At 50.9% G+C, this 17,377-nt stretch overlaps 1 protein-coding gene across 1 annotated transcript in view; it reads left to right on the top strand.

The window, feature by feature from the left end:
* The window catches only part of Alox5 (arachidonate 5-lipoxygenase), a 46,548-nt gene that overhangs the window by 28,397 nt on the left and 774 nt on the right, over nt 1-17,377 (top strand). The window contains exons 5-13 of the mRNA XM_021660864.2: nt 3,912-4,018; nt 4,920-5,092; nt 7,634-7,780; nt 12,869-13,072; nt 13,809-13,895; nt 14,517-14,695; nt 14,848-14,969; nt 15,201-15,301; nt 15,817-15,987. Of these exons, the coding sequence (XP_021516539.1) occupies nt 3,912-4,018; nt 4,920-5,092; nt 7,634-7,780; nt 12,869-13,072; nt 13,809-13,895; nt 14,517-14,695; nt 14,848-14,969; nt 15,201-15,301; nt 15,817-15,987 (1,291 nt within the window). The remainder of the gene's footprint in view (nt 1-3,911; nt 4,019-4,919; nt 5,093-7,633; nt 7,781-12,868; nt 13,073-13,808; nt 13,896-14,516; nt 14,696-14,847; nt 14,970-15,200; nt 15,302-15,816; nt 15,988-17,377) is intronic.

Genomic DNA, 17,377 nt, shown 5'->3' with positions numbered 1-17,377 from the left:
GTATGGCTGACCCATATGGTAGCCGGGGATGGGACAGCGTTAGAGATGAGTTCAGGACCGAAAAGAAAGGGAGCGCCGCTCCACCTCAAGTGTCTGGACAAGGCAAACCGTACTGTTGATCAGGAGGGTGGGCTCTGAAAGGCGAACACGCACCAAGGTAGGAACTACTTGGATTTTATTCTAACTCAAGTGGTGAGTGTGCGCCCCTTCTCCCCCATTGACTGGGATTCAACTCACAGTCTTAACTCGCTAAGCTGAAAAGAACTGGCACACAGGAAATAAAGAAAAGGGAAAAGGGTCCCTGATCAGGCCATCAAATGCCTAGAACACAGCAGTGGCTTTGGTGTAAATAAAGGTTTTACCAGGGAAGGGGGGATTAAAGCATTTCCATAAAAGTCCAAGGTGGGGGGGTGATAAAAAGATATAATTCCTTGTCCTAAACACAAAGTTTATAGTATTTGATTTTTTAAAACCTCGTATTTGGTCTTTCTTATAATAGGACCCTCATTCTTTTCCTCTAAGGGCCTTGAGCTGGGGGTGCAGTTTAGCAGAACACCATGTGTTTGTGTATATCCAAGCCAAGAGGTAGCTTTTCTTTGCACAATTGCAAAGTGACCCGTATCTAAACTTGACCCATAAGTCTCCCAACACCAACAGCACTGTGCTCTACTTATAATATTCCAAAGCAGGTGATATACTTGTAATACTCCATCACCACTCCCAGTTCACTCTTTCTGTGGCCAGTCTACCTGAAGATGGCGTCCTGGCCGTCCAGGGGGAAGATTTTGTAGTGACAATGACTAGGATGCCAGTGTTGGTCCCATGACATGGGTCCATGTGCCTTGGCGACCTCATGAGGTAGGCACATATCTTAGTGTTCCATTCCCGTGGAGAGACAATTTTTAGAAAACACTTAATTGGAGGCTGGCTTACGGTTTCAGAGGTTAGTCCATGACCATCATGGCAGGGAGCATGGCAATGGGACGCTGCCAAAGTGGCTGAGAGCTTTGCACGCTGATCCACAGGCAGACACACGGAGAGAGGCCTGGACCCGGTGTGGGCTTTTGGAACCTTAAAGCCCAACTAACCCCAGTGACACATGTCCTCCAAGAACACACCTATTTCAACAAGGCAACATCTCTTAATCCTTCTAATCCTTTCAAACAGTTCCACTGCCTGGTGACTAAGCATTCAAATCTATGAGCCTGTGGGGGCCATTGAAACCACCACATATTGCCCCCTCTTTGCCGTTGAGGAACCTGAGAAATAACAAGGTTGGGGGCCTTGCCTAAAGTCCTTTGCTAATAAACCACAAACATTGAACTCTGGGTTACATACCTGTGCTGGAGTCCCTGCAGGGTGCTGGCACAATCATGGCTACTCCATCAAAAATATCGACCTGTCAGCACCCACCAAGGTTAGCAAGAACACCTTTCATACTATATTTTGGCTCTTAGGGAACGCTTATAACCATCCACTAGGGCTCATGAAGCCCAACTGAGCCTTACACTCATATGAGGACCTTTAGCCCTCCCCAGCACCCACCACAACCGCAGACAAGTCTCTGAGAGTGGGACTTGCCTATCTGCACACCCAAAAGTAGCCAGAGTTGCGGACCATGAGTCGGTCTCCTCAGTCTGGGTGTTTTCTCATTATAGACATCCTTTTAAAACTTCACAGCAATTTGTCTTTTCTAGGGAAGCAACCAAGATTCCAGTGGGTAAAGATGGAACGATTTACCTATATTCATTAAGGCAGACACTAATTGTGGTGGTCTGAATGAGAAATGACCCTACGGGCTTGAGTATTTGAACACCGCCACTTGGTCCCCAGTCGGTGGTGATATTTGAAAAGGTTTATTTCAGAGGTTCAGTTTTGCGGGAGGAACCATGTCCCTGGAGGTGGACTTTGAAAGCTTCCTCTTCCGGTTCACTCTCTTGCCTTGTGTTTGCATTTAAAGACGTGAGCTCTCGGCTTCCTGCTCCAGCTGCCTGCTGACTGCTGCCATGTTGCTCCCACCATTACGTACTCTAGGCTTCTGGAACATGAGCTGGAGTAAACTCTTCCTCTGTAACTTGCCTTGGTTATGATGCTTTACCACATCAACAGGAAATGAACTTAGACAGAAGATGGTAGCAGAGAACAGGCTGTTGTGACGAACCTGACCAGATTTTGTTGTTGTTGTTGTTTGGTTACGTCCAGTTGACTCTGGGTCTCTTTATTGCCCTGTTTTGTTTTGGAATGTGGAAGCCTTTGGGATTTGGCACTAAAAAGGAAGCTGAATGTTGTAAACAGAGATTATCAGGTTGTCTTCATAGCAGCCTGAAAGACAGCAGTGGTGACTACAGACAGAAGACAGCAGACTCTAGAGGCCTGGCTCAAAAGGTTTCCAAGAGGAGCACCAACTTTAATAGCAACTGGGCTAGAGGCCATTTCTGTGATGTTTTGGTAAAGAGCCTGGCTGTTTTTCTGCCCATGTCCTGAGAGTTTACCTGAGGCTAAGTTAAAAAGTAATGGGATGATTTCTTTGGAAATTTCAAGACGGCATAATGTCAAGTTTGTGGTCTGTATATTATTAATAACGCTTACACAGGTCTACAAAGAAAAAAGAGAAAGTGGAGCAGAAAGAGTTGCAAATGTACAGTTTAGGGAGAGAAGAGCCAGAGGAAGTTTGACAGCCGAGCATGTGTTAGAGGAGAGGCTGCCATTGTAGAGACCAGTGCTATGTATGCACTGCAACACGGGAGAGATGTCTAAAGGGAAGGATCCCACTCAGATAAATTTCCACCTTGTGACCAGGAGCCTACAGAGACTTCCGCTCCTAGAAAGCAACTGAATGAAAGTGTTACTGCCGATGTGAACCAAGAGGGCCAGGGTCCACCCCAAGCTGGCAGCCGAACGTAGCTATGTCACCCCTGCGGTGCTGGCTTCTAGAGGCATGAAGGATGCAAGAGTGAAAGGGTTGTGGATTCTTCCTCCATGGGCTTAGAAATCCACTAAGGCAAGGCATTGCGTGGCAAGAGTGTCCCTGTGTGAAGGCCACGACAGAGCAAGAGGCTCTGAGAAGCTCCAGCGGTGGGAGTGTGGCCTGGGTTGCAGTGGGAACCCCAAGATGTTGAGACTCTTGGGGCTGAGACACATCTGCCTACACAGATTGGAATCCGCCCAAGATGTATGTTGTCGTCAGCAAAACTGGACAGGTGAGGGCCATCTAAGCCCATTGACAATAGGCATAGGGCTACAGGATTTAGAGTGTGCCCTGCTGGGTTTCGGTCTTGCTCTGACCCAGTATTTCCTCCCAGTGCCCACTTTCCTCCCTTGAGGAATGGTAATGTGTGTTCTGTGCTACTGTGTGTTGGAAGTATGTAGGTTTCTTTTTCTGTTTTACAGCGGGAGGGGGGGCTATAATTAAGAGACTGCCTTGAGTCTCAGAAGAGACTTTGAACTTTTAACCAGTATTGAAACTGCAAGACTATGGGGACTTTTGGAATTGGACTAAATGCATTTTGCACTATAATATGGCCACAAACCGATGGGAGACAGGGAGTTGAGTTTGGTTACAGTGAGAAATGTCCTCTATAGGCTGGGGGGGGGTGATGTTTGGTGGTGCCATCTGGGGAGACTTAGGACTGTCACTAGGGGAAGGTTTTTGAGAGTTTAAAGTCTTGTCCCAATTCTGGCTTGTTCTCTGTAAAGAAATGAATGAACACAAGCAGAGGCGGAATTCAAAGCTCTTTCGGAGAGTGCTGGCCTGGGCTCTTCCACAGCCAAGGCGCAGCAGGAAGAGAGTCAGGCACAGGCTAACGTCTGGCCTGGTCTCGCAAGGCCAGCGCCTGCCCCCTGGGAGCTGTGTGGGATATCCTGGGTACGGAGCGGCGGGTGGGTAAGGTGACCTGGCCCCTCGCTTTCAGGATGGAGAACCTGTTCATCAATCGCTTCATGCACATGTTCCAGTCTTCCTGGAACGACTTCGCTGACTTCGAGAAAATCTTTGTCAAGATCAGCAACACCATTTCTGGTAAGAGGGCTCTCGGGGTTGTGGGGGTGGCGGAGTTTATTTTTTCTCAGTGAGACTTACAGACATCCAGCCTGAGCACCCTCGACACTATCTCACCAGAAGTCTCAAGGCGACCGAGACGTTTTCTTTACATAAATAAATCCTTGTGACTCTTCTACACAGATCCACGGACTGGCCTGTTTCTTTTTAAGCATTTATGTCAAAGTAGCTTGGAAGCTATGGCTGAGCAATAATTCTGCCCTTGCAAAGGACTCAAGTGCAGTTCTCAGCGTGAACACTAGGTGGCTCACAACCACCAATAACTCCAGCTACAGCGGACTCCAAAGTCTGGTCTCTGGAGACACCTGTACTCAACTCTCTGTCTCTGTCTCTCTGTCTCTGTCTCTCTCTCTGTCTCTCTCTGTCTCTGTCTCTGTCTCTCTCTGTCTCTCTCTCTCTCTCTCTCTCTCTCAATAATAGTGAAAATAAAATTTAGAGCAGATGGGTCCTTTCGACCAGGATTTCTTTGGTTAGAGCCCTGGCACTGTCCTGGACAGAGGGAGAGTCATGGATGATGGAGAGACGTGACCGCCTTCCCTCTGTAAGGAGGCAGGAATGGCTAGATAAAGGTGGTGACTTCAGCACAGGGACCAGGACTTTCCAAGTTGGGACAAAGGACCAGGGATCTTGGGAAGAGTGGGTGCCTGGGAGTCTTGCTGGTCACTGAGGCTCAGCTCAAGGAACGCTGCATAGCCTGACCCAGCGATGAGGAGGGGCAGGAACGCAGTAAGTGGGAACGGCAAGTGAGAGGAGCCTGAATGCCACAGAAAGGGGTCCCTACAAAAACTTGTCCTCACGCAGGGCCGTGGGGGCCTGCCCGGCCGTCCTGTCTAGGGGGTATGCCCTCCTGTTCTCCCCACAGAGCGAGTCAAGAACCACTGGCAGGAGGACCTCATGTTTGGCTACCAGTTCCTGAATGGCTGCAACCCAGCGCTCATCAAGCGTTGCACCCAGCTGCCGGAGAAGCTCCCGGTGACTACAGAGATGGTGGAGTGTAGCCTAGAGCGGCAGCTCACCTTAGAACAGGAAGTACAGGTAGGCCCGCTGGCCGGAGACACAGTCTTTCTACAGAAGCAACTTCCTGCTGATCCATGTTTGCTGATCCCCAGACTGCTGGCTTGTCTGATTGACAATGTGAAATCACCAGTTTCTTCCTTTTGCTGGCAGCGGCGTCCATTGCAAGCCACAGGCAGTCACAGGAAGGGCTGAATCCACAGTCTTCACACCTGCAAACAGTGTCAGTGTTTTCCATATCCATGTTAGTAGTTACCAGGGGGCCTGTAAGGTCTCAGGCACGGAGGCAGGTGTCACACGTGTCTGCACATCCTCATCCGACCATCACCCACTTTGCAAAGGTGAGGAAACTAGAGAAAGCGGTAGCCTTTGTGTAGGTAGAATTTATTACTTCCTAATTAGAAACATTGGCACCACCTGTGCCTCCCTCGCCTCCCCAGGCCAGTCTCCTGGCTCTCACTTGCAGACTCGACCCCTCACCCCTTGGCCTAGATCCAAGGCTGAGCTTGTCTTCAGACAGAATTTTAACTGAATCAGCTTATACCTGCTGGGCTCTGCCAGGCATTCCCGCGCTAGGTTTTATCTAGTTTCAACAACGCCCCTCAGCATCTTGTCTTCTCCCTCTCCCCACGGCAGCCAGCACCATTGGGCCTCCCACCTCCAGCTGCCCATGTAACCTCCGTTGCCTCTGGTCACCCTATCTTGGTACCCAGCCCACACTGAGACTCCAAACACGTACCCTTCAGCCCGAACCTCCTGCCTACTTGTCTTCGGGAGGTAACTTGCCCCAGTGATCCAACACAGGCAGTCCTTCGCCATTCTTCTGGACCTTCATGGGTCCCAGGACACTGCTAGCCATGCAGACAGCCAGATCACCAAACACATATATGGTATTCTGCTGTGGTTTAGATCAAGAGGCAATAATCTAAAATTCTAACAGCCACTGCTGACTAGACTCTTGCATGCATACTACCTTGTCTCTTACACTGTCCCCAACTAACACACCAACACAGTTCTTAGGGCCCTCTGTCATTCTTGACACACCTTTCTTTGACAGCCTCAGGGACATGTCAAACTCATACCTCCTAAATTGTTTTATTTTTAGTCTCAGGAACTGGACCCAGAGCCTCACATGGCTTAGCAAAGCTCTCTACCAATGAGCTACATCCCCAACCCCTAAATATTTTTTATTCCTTTCCAATGACATTTATTTTTGGAACATGAATGGAAGGGTCCTGTTTTCCCCTACATCTGTGAAGAGTAGCCACACCCCTTCCCATCTCTTCCTTTCCAGGAGGACCCTGTCCTGGATGACAATAACTAATTTGACCAGCATCGGACTCCATCTAAATGAAGTCCCAGCTCTATCTGGGTGTTGGCTTCTCTTGCGTGCCCCCTCTGACCTCATTAAACGCCCCTCAGGGTGGTCTTTCGGCTTCTTTTATAAGCGTCAAGTGGGTTTCAGTTACAATGAACCCGAGGGAGCTGTGGCTAGTCTGTCACCTTAGCTTTGAAGATAAATAATTAGGAAGAAGTAAGTAACTATGCAGACCAGCTTTGGAGCTGGAGGACTGAACGCAGAAATTCTGAACTCCGCTTATACCCAGAGCTGTAGGGTAAAAGCCTGGGCCTTGCTAACAGATCGACAAAAGAAATAAATAACTCTGAGGAAAAGCAGAGAGAGAGTTAATCAATATGGATACACGAGAGGGGAAAGATAATGGGGTCCAGTGACCCTAATTCCATCTTGGGGCACTGATGTGAGCTTTAGGTTTAAATAGAGGAGGTCCTGGGACAGGGGACGAGATGTGGCCTAATAGGAAGTCCGGGTCTTTTTTTTTTTTTTTTCCTCATTGTTTTGGTTCTGCTCCTAATCCAAGGAAGTCTTCATTGCTTATTGAAAGGATGGATCTGCTTTCTAAGATGATTACTTCTGCTCCAGGCTGTAGTTTTGCCCTCCTGGTGCAAGTGAGTGCGTGTGCAGGTGTTAGCTGTTTCTGGGACCCAAGGCTGTGGCATATTTTAAATTTTTGCAGCAAATATTTTGGTTCACATAAGCCTCTGAACCAGGAAGGAGCCCGCTTAGAACTTTTGTTCTGTTCGTTATGACACGTGAATAGATTGCCACAGAGACATCGCTGTGTTGAATGTAAATGTAAAACATACCGTATTAAATGTGTGCTGCAGGAGAGGATGGGGACTTATCTTTGTGCCCTTGGCCTTGAAAAGAGAGAAAACAGGTTAGACAGACTTCTCCAGTGGTTAACACACTGGCTTGCGGAGTCTTCAGGTGTTTGACCCAAAGTGAAAAAACACAAACACAAAACAAATGCAGAGATAGCAGGCAATCATCCTGCATTTAGTTCCTGTGCACACTCAAGGGAGAAATAAATGATGCTTAGTAAAACAGTTTCCAGGTGCTTATTACACACCAAGTTAAACAGGGAAAGTGGGGGGGGGAGGGCTGGGGGCATGTCCCGAAGGCCGCCACTCACATCCCACCCCTGACCTGGATCTCAGGTCCGTTTCTGTAGCTTGAATATATTTCTCTGCCCCCTTCAGGAAGGGAACATTTTCATTGTTGACTACGAGCTACTGGATGGCATCGATGCCAACAAAACTGACCCCTGCACACACCAGTTCCTGGCTGCGCCCATCTGCCTGCTATATAAGAACCTGGCCAACAAGATTGTTCCCATTGCCATCCAGGTAAACGGGCAGCCCAGCTCTAGCTGATCTGGACAACTTGGATCTCAGGAGTGGGGCCGGGGGCGGAGCTTCCTGGAGCAGCGCCATCCACTCCACTGAGGGGCCCTGGCAGCTCTAACTCCAGCTTTCACAGGAGAGGTAGAGAAAAATGAGCTATTGGACCTCCCTACCGCCCTCTAGCGGCTGTCTGCATCCGAGAGGCAGACGGTGGCTTTCCTGGGTACCTTTAAGAAATCCCCTCCTAAGCGCACCGGGGAGGGCGCTTGTCCAGCAACGACGTGCTTTTCCTACCACCTACCTCCTGACCAGTGTTCCCACATCAACATGCCCACACAAGCCAGACAGGTGACGCTAGGAGTTAAGCTGCACACAGGAGCCACTGAGCCATGTCAGAGTCCTCACAGGCCTGGAACACGGTCTTCTGTGCAAGTGGATTCTTGTCTTCCATGCAGGTAAACCCGAAAGGCAGTGGAGGGCCGTGGAAGCAGCCTTGTGGGGAGGCAGGTGGGCACAGGGTTTCACCGACCTGAGCTGCTCGGAGAGCTGACGTGCAGCCAGCAGCGATGAGGCTAGGAAAGGAAAAGCAGGCCTAAGGGAAGCTCCCTAGCCACAGGGCTTTACAGAGACCCCCATAGGGGCTGGAAAGATGAGCGGTCAGCGCACAGTGCCAGCGACCTGGACACTGGGAGGAATGGGAATAACACAGTCCCTGCACAGTCCAAAAGCCGTTGCCTGGGAAAGCTAAGAGATCCTGAAAACTGCTGTACGTCAAATGCCCAAGAGCAGACACTATGCTTGGTCTTAGCCAAAAGACCAAGAAGGGATAAAATTGTGACACATTTTAAATTTTTGAGTAAATTTGTCAGTTTCTAATAGACCTCCGAACCCTAAGGGAAGCAGTTTAGAACTTTCGTTCTGTTTAATACGGTGCATGAACGGGTCACTGTAGAAGTATCACTGTGTTGAATGTAAACATAAAACACGTTATGTTGTCCAGACCTGGAAGAGGGGCTTAGCACATAATGAAGCATCCTAAATATTCTGCATCCCAAAGCGTATGATCATTGGGGTTTTGCACAGGACCTGCCTGTGTAGTTACCACCATACTGTTTACTGTCAATCACCTTAGCCAGGCAAGGAGACTAAGGTTCCAGTGTCCATAGTGAGCCACAGAGCTGGGATTCGAGCCAGTTGTCTCAAGCCTGCAATTTAGCCCAGGTTTATAACCCCAGGCTGTGAGTTCAAGGCCAGCCTGGGCTGCAGAGTGATACCCAGTGTCAAATGTTTTAATTAATTAATCAAAGCAGTTGGCTACAGATCCATACCCCAGTTTCCCAGGCCCCCACCCTTCTGTGCTGTAGGAAAGCTCTACATGCAAGGAGCTGGAGCATTAGATGAAGGCACAGGGGACTTGGGAAACCACCGCTGAAAGGTGCGGGGGTGGGGGAGGGGGAATGGATTATCCCTGACAGGTGTTCTGACCCAGCTTGTCCCAGACACGTGTTTCTCAGAGCCTCCTAGAGGCAGGGCCCTGGCTTAAACCTCAGGGCTTTCCCTTGTAAGCAGGGAATAGGGCATTGGACAAGGCACGGGACCTGGTTAACCTTTTCTCTATGCCTGCCCAGAAGAACTGATGCAGCCCAGGGCAGGGGGAGCAGCACCGTTTTCTGGGCCAGCACTCGAGCAGGGCCCACGGCTGCTGAAACTGTGGATTTCAGGCTGGGCTGTAAGAGGACCACGGGTCTCGGTGTTGCGGCTGGCATGGCAGGGACAGTTGACGTAGGTTCCTTGCCAACGCTGCCCTGGCTGCCTTAGTCTTCCTGAGGGTAGAGGGAGGATCGTGCTGGAGAATGGAGAGCATGGCCCTGGGTTTGGTGTGAGGCTGCAGACAGCGTGAGTATAGGAGAGGATTGGGGAGGAAACTGTGTCCAAACCGGAAGCACTGCAGCACTGAGCACCATCGAAAAGGACCACATTCCCTGACTTGGACCTCCGCAGGGCTATTGCCAAAGCAGAAGAGCAAGACATCCGATATGGATGATATCACCTCATTTATGCGAAGTGAATGCAGGAACACAGCACACCACAAACCATGTACTTTACATGGGTAGACATTGGTATGGGCTTGGTGAAACACAGGGCATGGGTCACCAGGGCATGGGTCACCAGGGCATGGGTCACCAGGGTGGGCACAGAACACTGAGCAAATTAAGAAAAGGCCTAAGTTCCTCATGGTAAGCTTCGGTTTGTGAAAATTAGACCTAAATAAACACATATACAGAGACCTACGTAAGCAGTGAGAGCTTGTGGCTGGAGGAAAGTGACATTCCCACTGTTTCTTGTATTCTTAGGTGAAGGCTGGGATAGTTTCAAATAATAAGCGTATATGATCTTCTAGTCAGAGACCAAAGATGACCTCCTTACTTCAAAAGCATTTAAAATGATGCAAATACGTTTTCCTGGGCCTATTCTAGAAAACCTGGGGCAAGGACAAGGCTGTGACATGTTCCAGGCCATGTTTATAAAAGCCCACCAAGGGATGTCTTAATGTAACATGTTCAGACAGAGAGGAGAAGGAACGACAGTGTGGGGGGAGGGGTCAGCAGGCAGAGCAACTGGGCATCCTTGCTCAGCTCTGGACCTGTGCGTGACCTGGACAGTAGCTTAGCCACCCAGAGCCTCGCTTTCTCCCTTTGCCAAGTAAGGAAGGGTCAGGAACACCTGTTGGTCAGGTCATGTTGAAGATTAAGTGATAACATGTAAGTAAAACCCTAGAACAGCAGAAGGTCTCTGGAGTCCGTGTCTGAGGAGGATGGTTGTCCATGAGCACTAGGAAGCAGGCTACAGAGCCAGCTGGTCTGTGGACCAGGCAGCTAAGAAAAAGGGGTGAGCTTTGGGAGGGGCGGGGCTCTGAGGATTTGATCACAGGACTGTCTGGAAATGGCAAGCATATTCTCCTGTGCAGAACTCTCTGACCTAAACCCATCACTTAAATAAATAACCTGAATTTATCTAAGGTAGATGACCAATTCCTTAATGAACAAGTAGCAAGAAGACTGTGAGGGTCGACAATATCTCTCTGCTCCCTCCTTGTTCGTTCCCAAGCAGTAGGGGACAGCCGCTCCTCTAGTTAGTTGCCCTACCTGATCCCCTACGCCATAGTGGCTTAGGGCACACCATTCTCTTGGCGCGGTCATTCTTGAGACACAGATAATCCAGACCAAGACCCAGTGTAAATTCCAAGTGTCCAGAAGCCAAAGATGTAGAAGGGAAAAAGAATTGAATCTAGCTGTGTGTGGTGGCTCACGCTTGTAGTGCCAATCCTTGGGGCGCAGAGGCAGGTGGATCTCGGTGAGTTCAAGGCCAGCCAGGTCTACAAATTGAGTCCAGGACAGACAAGGCTGCGCAGGAAACCCTGTTGCGAAAAACAAAAACAAAACTAAATCTGTCGGGTACTAGTTTCAGAATGGTTTCATGGTGAAGTCATAGAGTGGGTGGAATGACACTCAGGCGTTACGTGTTTCTTTTTCTTTTAAAAAATATGGCTGATTAAAAATATAATTTAAGAAATGTGGCCCCCTGAAAACTTGAATTTGTGTGGCTTGCCTCTATTGGCCAGTGCTACTTTGGCTGGGGAGACAAATCAGGAAGCCACCTGTAACCTCTCTCATTGTGACAAAATGCCTAATGAAAGCAATTTAAGGAAGGGGAGTTATTTTGGTGCTCAGTTTAAGGGCACAACAGTCCATCACAGAGGGCAAGGCGCCGCAGCAGAAATGGGAGGTGGTAGGTTCCATTCATAATCAGGAAGCAAGTAGACAGGAAGTGGAGGCCAGGCTGTGGAACCTCAGAGCCTAAGGCTCCAGGAGCTCCTAAAGGTTCCAACCCTTCCGTAACAGCACTGCCAGCTGGTAACCAGGTGTTCAAACACACGAGCCTATGGGGACGTCACACTTGAACCACAAAGCCATCTTCCATATTACTTAGGGAGACACAGCTAAGTCTGCTCCCAGGCCTCCGCTGGAAGTCTCTACAAGCTCTGAAAGCCCCTCACATCCCCTCCTGGCTTCTTGGCTATAGAGCCTGCTTCTGGCACATTACCCTCCTAGGTCATCCACAACGCTAGGTCTTCAACCGTTTTTGCGTCTGAAAAGACCGGGTAGCCTAGTTGCCACCTTCCAGACCCGCAGGAGACCTCGCCTCTGGGTTCTGAAGAGATGCTTGTTAAGAGCAGTAAGTGGGAGCTGAGAGTGTGGCTTGGCAGTAAAGTGCTTGCTTAGCGTGGGAGTTCCTACAAGTGATGACCACGACTGTGTGTGTATATGAGTATGTGCACACACACACACACAAACACATACACACCACATCACACAGACACCTCACCAATGATGTGGCTGCTGTCACACACAATGCTAGGGACCACAGTCTGCCCTAGTGTTGGAGACAGAAACGCCATGAGCTACCTTACAGTGGTGTCAGCAGCTAAATGACCAAGCCCTTCAGGGGCCTTATTTTCTGGCTTTAAAGAAATGCCTTTTTAAAGAACAGATAACAAACTCTTCACGTTGTAGAGAAAAGTCACTTGGCCCAAGCATGGAGTGCAACTGGAAAGGCAAAGGCCAGCTGGGCCCTTGCGTGCACAGATTCGGGGCTGGAGCTCAGGGTGGGCCTCTAGCTGCGAATCCTGACTCAGCAGCATGAGGCCGGGCCCTGGCCCAGGAGGAGCTGAGTCTGTGGAATGCCTGCATTTACGGGCAGGGTGAGCAGCAGTGGGTGAAGGGGAAGAAGGCCGGAAGTGGGGAGGGCCGGGGAGAAAAGCACGAGTCCTGGCCCCCTGCAGCTGCTTGCTCCTTTCCTGCAGTCCGTACCAGTGTCCGTGCGGTACAGGCAAGGAACCCACAGTTCACACACAGGCTGTAAGGTGCATCACGAGGGCTCTCCACCCCTCCCCACAGGCTTCTTGTGGTTCGAAAGCCACTCTTGATGTTTGGATTCTTCTGGAATTCCTCCCCTCCCCCCAGAGGCCGGGCTCTCCCACAGCTGTAAAGGAGAACTGAAGTGACACGTTCTCTCTCTCCAACACACCAGCTCAGTCAAGCCCCTGGAGAGAAGAACCCAATTTTCCTCCCTTCCGATGCAAAATACGACTGGCTTTTGGCCAAAATCTGGGTGCGCTCCAGTGACTTCCACGTCCATCAGACCATCACCCACCTTCTGCGCACACACCTGGTGTCTGAGGTGTTCGGCATCGCCATGTACCGCCAGCTGCCAGCCGTGCACCCCCTCTTCAAGGTACACCCAGCCACACACAGCTCCACCTCCACGGAAGGTCATCCGGGACAGTAGCTGGCATCCCAGGCTGTGGGTGGGTGGCATGGAATAGGTTGCAGAGAGGGGCCTGGGGCAGACACTGGGAGGCAAGGTTAAGGCCAGAGCCTGTCACAACCTGGCTGGCCAGGAAGCAGAGTATAAAAGAGAAGTTAACTCACTTCTCTTTCCAAATGCTGCCAGCACCTGATGGTTGGATCAGCTACAGACTAAAAATACCAGTGGTGGCACACACCTTTAATCCCAGCACTCGGGAGGCAGAAGCAGGTGGGATATCGGAGTTCGTGGCCAGCCTGGTCTACAGAGCAAGCTCCAGGCCAGCCAGGCTACACAGAGAAATCCTATCTTGAAACTCCAAAACCGAAAACCTAAGACCCCCAAACCAAACAACCAAACTGGTGCTTCAGTCTCTTCATTGTAAAATAGGTGAAAACTTCAGAGCAGGGCTCCTTCCTCCGAAGAGGATGATGGTCAGGGTTGGCTCACGGTGAAGCACTAGGCAAGCCATTACCGCTGAGCATCAACAAATGGTGTCTACAGGCCTCCTATAGGTACCAAGCAGGACACATACCCACAGACTCGCACTTCCTCTCTGGGCCCAGCCCAGAGTAACCCTGCACTGTGGGCTGGCGTGGGCTGGGCTGGCAGTGCTGGGAGTGAGAATTCAGACCCTTAGGAAGGTTTCTCATCTTCCACCCAGCTGCTGGTAGCCCATGTGAGATTCACCATCGCCATCAACACTAAGGCCCGGGAACAGCTTATCTGCGAGTATGGCCTTTTTGACAAGGTGAGTGCCCTCTCCTGGAGTGGGGCCTGAATGAGCTCTGCCTGTGGCCCCATCCCTATCTGAGGTCTGAAAAGTGGGGCCCTCCTACCAAGCATAGTCGGCTCTCCCCTTCCCTGTGCAGCAGCGGGGCCTCTCCTTTGGGTTGTCTCTCTGTCACTTTTTTATGGATCTATCCTGTCCTGTCCCAGTCTCTGATCTTCCTCCATAAAACCCACCATCTTAGAAGATCCCCTGACTCTCCCACACTACCTTAACCTTACCATCCTGCCTTCAGGACATTTGAACAGAGGTGCCCAATAACTACCTACCCAGGCCCATGGTGTTTCCAGCTCCATGGAGCTGATTGATTGTCCAGAGCTGTGCTGGGCACAAGAGCCTGCTCTCTCTGCTGCAGCTATGAAGTATCCAGTCCGTGTCTCACCCTCCTCATGGAAGCGGGAGCCTGGCTGCTTAAAGTTATAAACAGTTCTCCCCATTGCACCTCACAGGACACAGGCTGGCACTCTCTGTGCCCAGCCATCCCACTGGCCTTCAAGTCTCTTGCAGACGAATCTGGGAGGCCTAGGTATGGACAGCTGAGGAGGAAAGCAACCAAGCTCAGACACCCTGCTCTCTCACCAGGCCAATGCCACCGGGGGTGGCGGCCATGTGCAGATGGTGCAGAGGGCTGTCCAGGACCTGACCTATTCTTCCTTGTGCTTCCCGGAGGCCATCAAGGCCCGGGGCATGGACAGCACTGAGGACATCCCGTACTACTTCTATCGTGACGATGGACTGCTAGTGTGGAAGGCCATCCAGGAGTGAGTTGTGACCAGGTTCTGTGGGAAGGGGAAGCCCTGATGAAGAGGGTTGGCGAGGCAGGTAGAGGTAAGGGGTGGAGGATGTCCAGAGCCAGACAGGATGGCAAGAGGGAGCTGCTGGCCACCCACTCCTGCTGGCCCCCCTGAGCCAGGTTCACGACCGAGGTGGTGAGCATCTACTATGAGAATGACCAGGTGGTGGAGGAGGACCAGGAACTGCAGGACTTCGTGAAGGATGTTTACGTGTATGGCATGAGGGGCAGAAAGGCCTCAGGTAGGCTGCCAGGCTCTGCTTCCGTGGCGAGGAACGGGAGGCAGGACCCTTGGCCTCCAAGGGTCCCCACCCACCGACCCACCTGAGTGCCTCTCTCTGGGTAGCTAGCCCCTCCCTTCTCCAAATGTCTTGCCTGGGCAGATCTTTGAAAGTGTGGGTGGAGAGGAGGGGCAGGGGCCGAGCCATGTGTCCCTCCCAGGTATGAGCTCATGGTCTGTGGCTCCATCTTAGGCTTCCCCAAGTCCATCAAGAGCAGGGAGAAGTTGTCTGAATACCTGACGGTAGTGATCTTCACGGCCTCGGCCCAGCATGCGGCTGTAAACTTCGGACAGGTAGGCCTAGTAGCCCCCTCTGGGGGAGAACTGTCTCAGGTACCCCACAGTGGGGAGCCACCAGCAGCCTCACACGCCATCCCTCCCCAACCCCCACCTCCACAATGGCCCTTCCATCCCCGTGCAGCCTGAGCCTGGAACCAGCAGTGGCAGGTATGGATTCTGCCTGAAGGCACCCAGCTGGCTGGGACAGCTGCAGGCCCTGGAAAGGAGGGAAAGGGTCTGAGGAGGGAGAGGCGAGGACATCCCTGAGGAAGGGCCAGAGGCCCTGGAAGACAGGCAAGGGGGATGGCAAAGGAGAGGGACAGGTCAAAGGTGTGGCTTGAGAAACCAGGAGATGAGGGGGCCGAGAAAGGTGAGGTGGAGACATCAGAAAGGTGGGTGGTGCCCGCAGGGAAGGGTGGAGCCTGCTAAGCTGGTTCCCCATGAACCAAGGAAATGTAGGCAAGTGGGTCCGAGATGGGCAGGCCCTGGACTTCCTGGGCACCCACGCTGTTGACGCTCATCTTTCACAGTATGACTGGTGCTCCTGGATTCCCAATGCTCCTCCAACCATGCGAGCCCCACCACCCACGGCCAAGGGCGTGGTCACCATCGAGCAGATTGTGGATACGCTACCAGACCGAGGCCGTTCATGCTGGCATCTAGGCGCAGTGTGGGCACTTAGCCAGTTTCAAGAAAATGAGGTGAGACTAGACATTGCTAGAGGCAGGGTTAGGTTACTTTAGCTTCAGCCCATTCTCCCGCCCAGGGCTTTGGGGCTCTGGCTCAAACTGGACACCTATCGCCAAGAATCCTGACCTCTCTAAGGTGGAGCTGCTAAAAGCGATTGGGGGTGGGGGTGGGGGTAGGTGTGCTCTGCTCCAGGTCTTCAGCCTGGCCCTGAACCCAGCACAGGCTGGCAGTGGAGGACATTGTCTCTGCTCCAAGTCACTAGAGGGTGTGTGTATGTGTGAAGACTGTCCCCTACCCCACACCCAGTTCCTGATAAAAAATTCTTCCACGTGGTTTCCTGGCTCCCCACAGGGAAAGTTAGAGCCTCCTGGTTCCTTCTCGGTACTCAGAGCTACGCTGAGCGGAAGGTCTGGGCGGACACAGTCCTTTGCAATCTTTGTTCCCCCTGGCAGTGCTACAGCCAGTCCCAGACCTGCTAAAGTGCTGGTTCCATGCTCAGTATGACCAGAGGAGACTAACCTCTTGGTCAAAGGATGTCGAGTCTGACTTACCTTTTACAAACAAAACCCCAGAGCTCCTCAACCACTTCCACAATGGACACTTTGCAGATGTTGCTTTAAGCAAGCACATTGGTGTAAGCATGTTACCCTGCAAAATGCGGGGAACCCCCACCACCACTTCCTGACACCCAGGGCCTCAGACTATCTCAAGCCCTAAAAGGAAGATGGGAAAGACAAAGGGCAGGCCAGCCTGTGGCAGGGGAACCTCCAGGTTCCCCTACACCTTTGTCCTAAAAGCCACCTGGCAACCAGGAAGTAACTTCCTTTTACAGCTCCAACCCTAAGCCTTTCACAAGGAAAAGAAGGTGGCAACTGTATAATCTCATTCTTTTTAATTGGCATATAATAATATGCTTATCTATGAGATAGTGTGATGCGTCTATATATTGATATTGCTCAGTTATGCCATCTGACCTATCACCCCAAACAGATCACTTCCTTGTAGAACACTGAGATTCTTGTAGTTTATAGACATACATCCCCTCATTATTCATTTACCCTCCCATTCCATAGAATGCTACTCAATCCTCCTTTGAATTCACTAATCTGCCATTTTTCTTCCTCTCTAAATTCTTTGAGATGATGAGGCAGGACTTTCTTTTTTAGACATAGTCTTACTATGTAGCCCTGGCTGGCCTGAACTCTCAGAGATCTGCAAGCCTTTGCCTCCCAAATGATGAGATTTAAAGAAAGGTGTCAGTGTACCTGGTGAGATAGTTTTTAATATCCCATATACGGCAGCTCCATCTGCTTCCTTCACTTTAACAATATGGCCTCCAGGTTCATCTGTGTTCCGAAGACAGGATTTCATTTTGTATGGCTAAGTAATGTTCCATCATGT

This window comes from Meriones unguiculatus, chromosome 5 (genome assembly GCF_030254825.1).
Source record: "Meriones unguiculatus strain TT.TT164.6M chromosome 5, Bangor_MerUng_6.1, whole genome shotgun sequence".
In the NCBI taxonomy this organism is placed as follows: domain Eukaryota; kingdom Metazoa; phylum Chordata; class Mammalia; order Rodentia; family Muridae; genus Meriones; species Meriones unguiculatus.
This window is presented reverse-complemented; position numbering and strand designations above follow the sequence as displayed.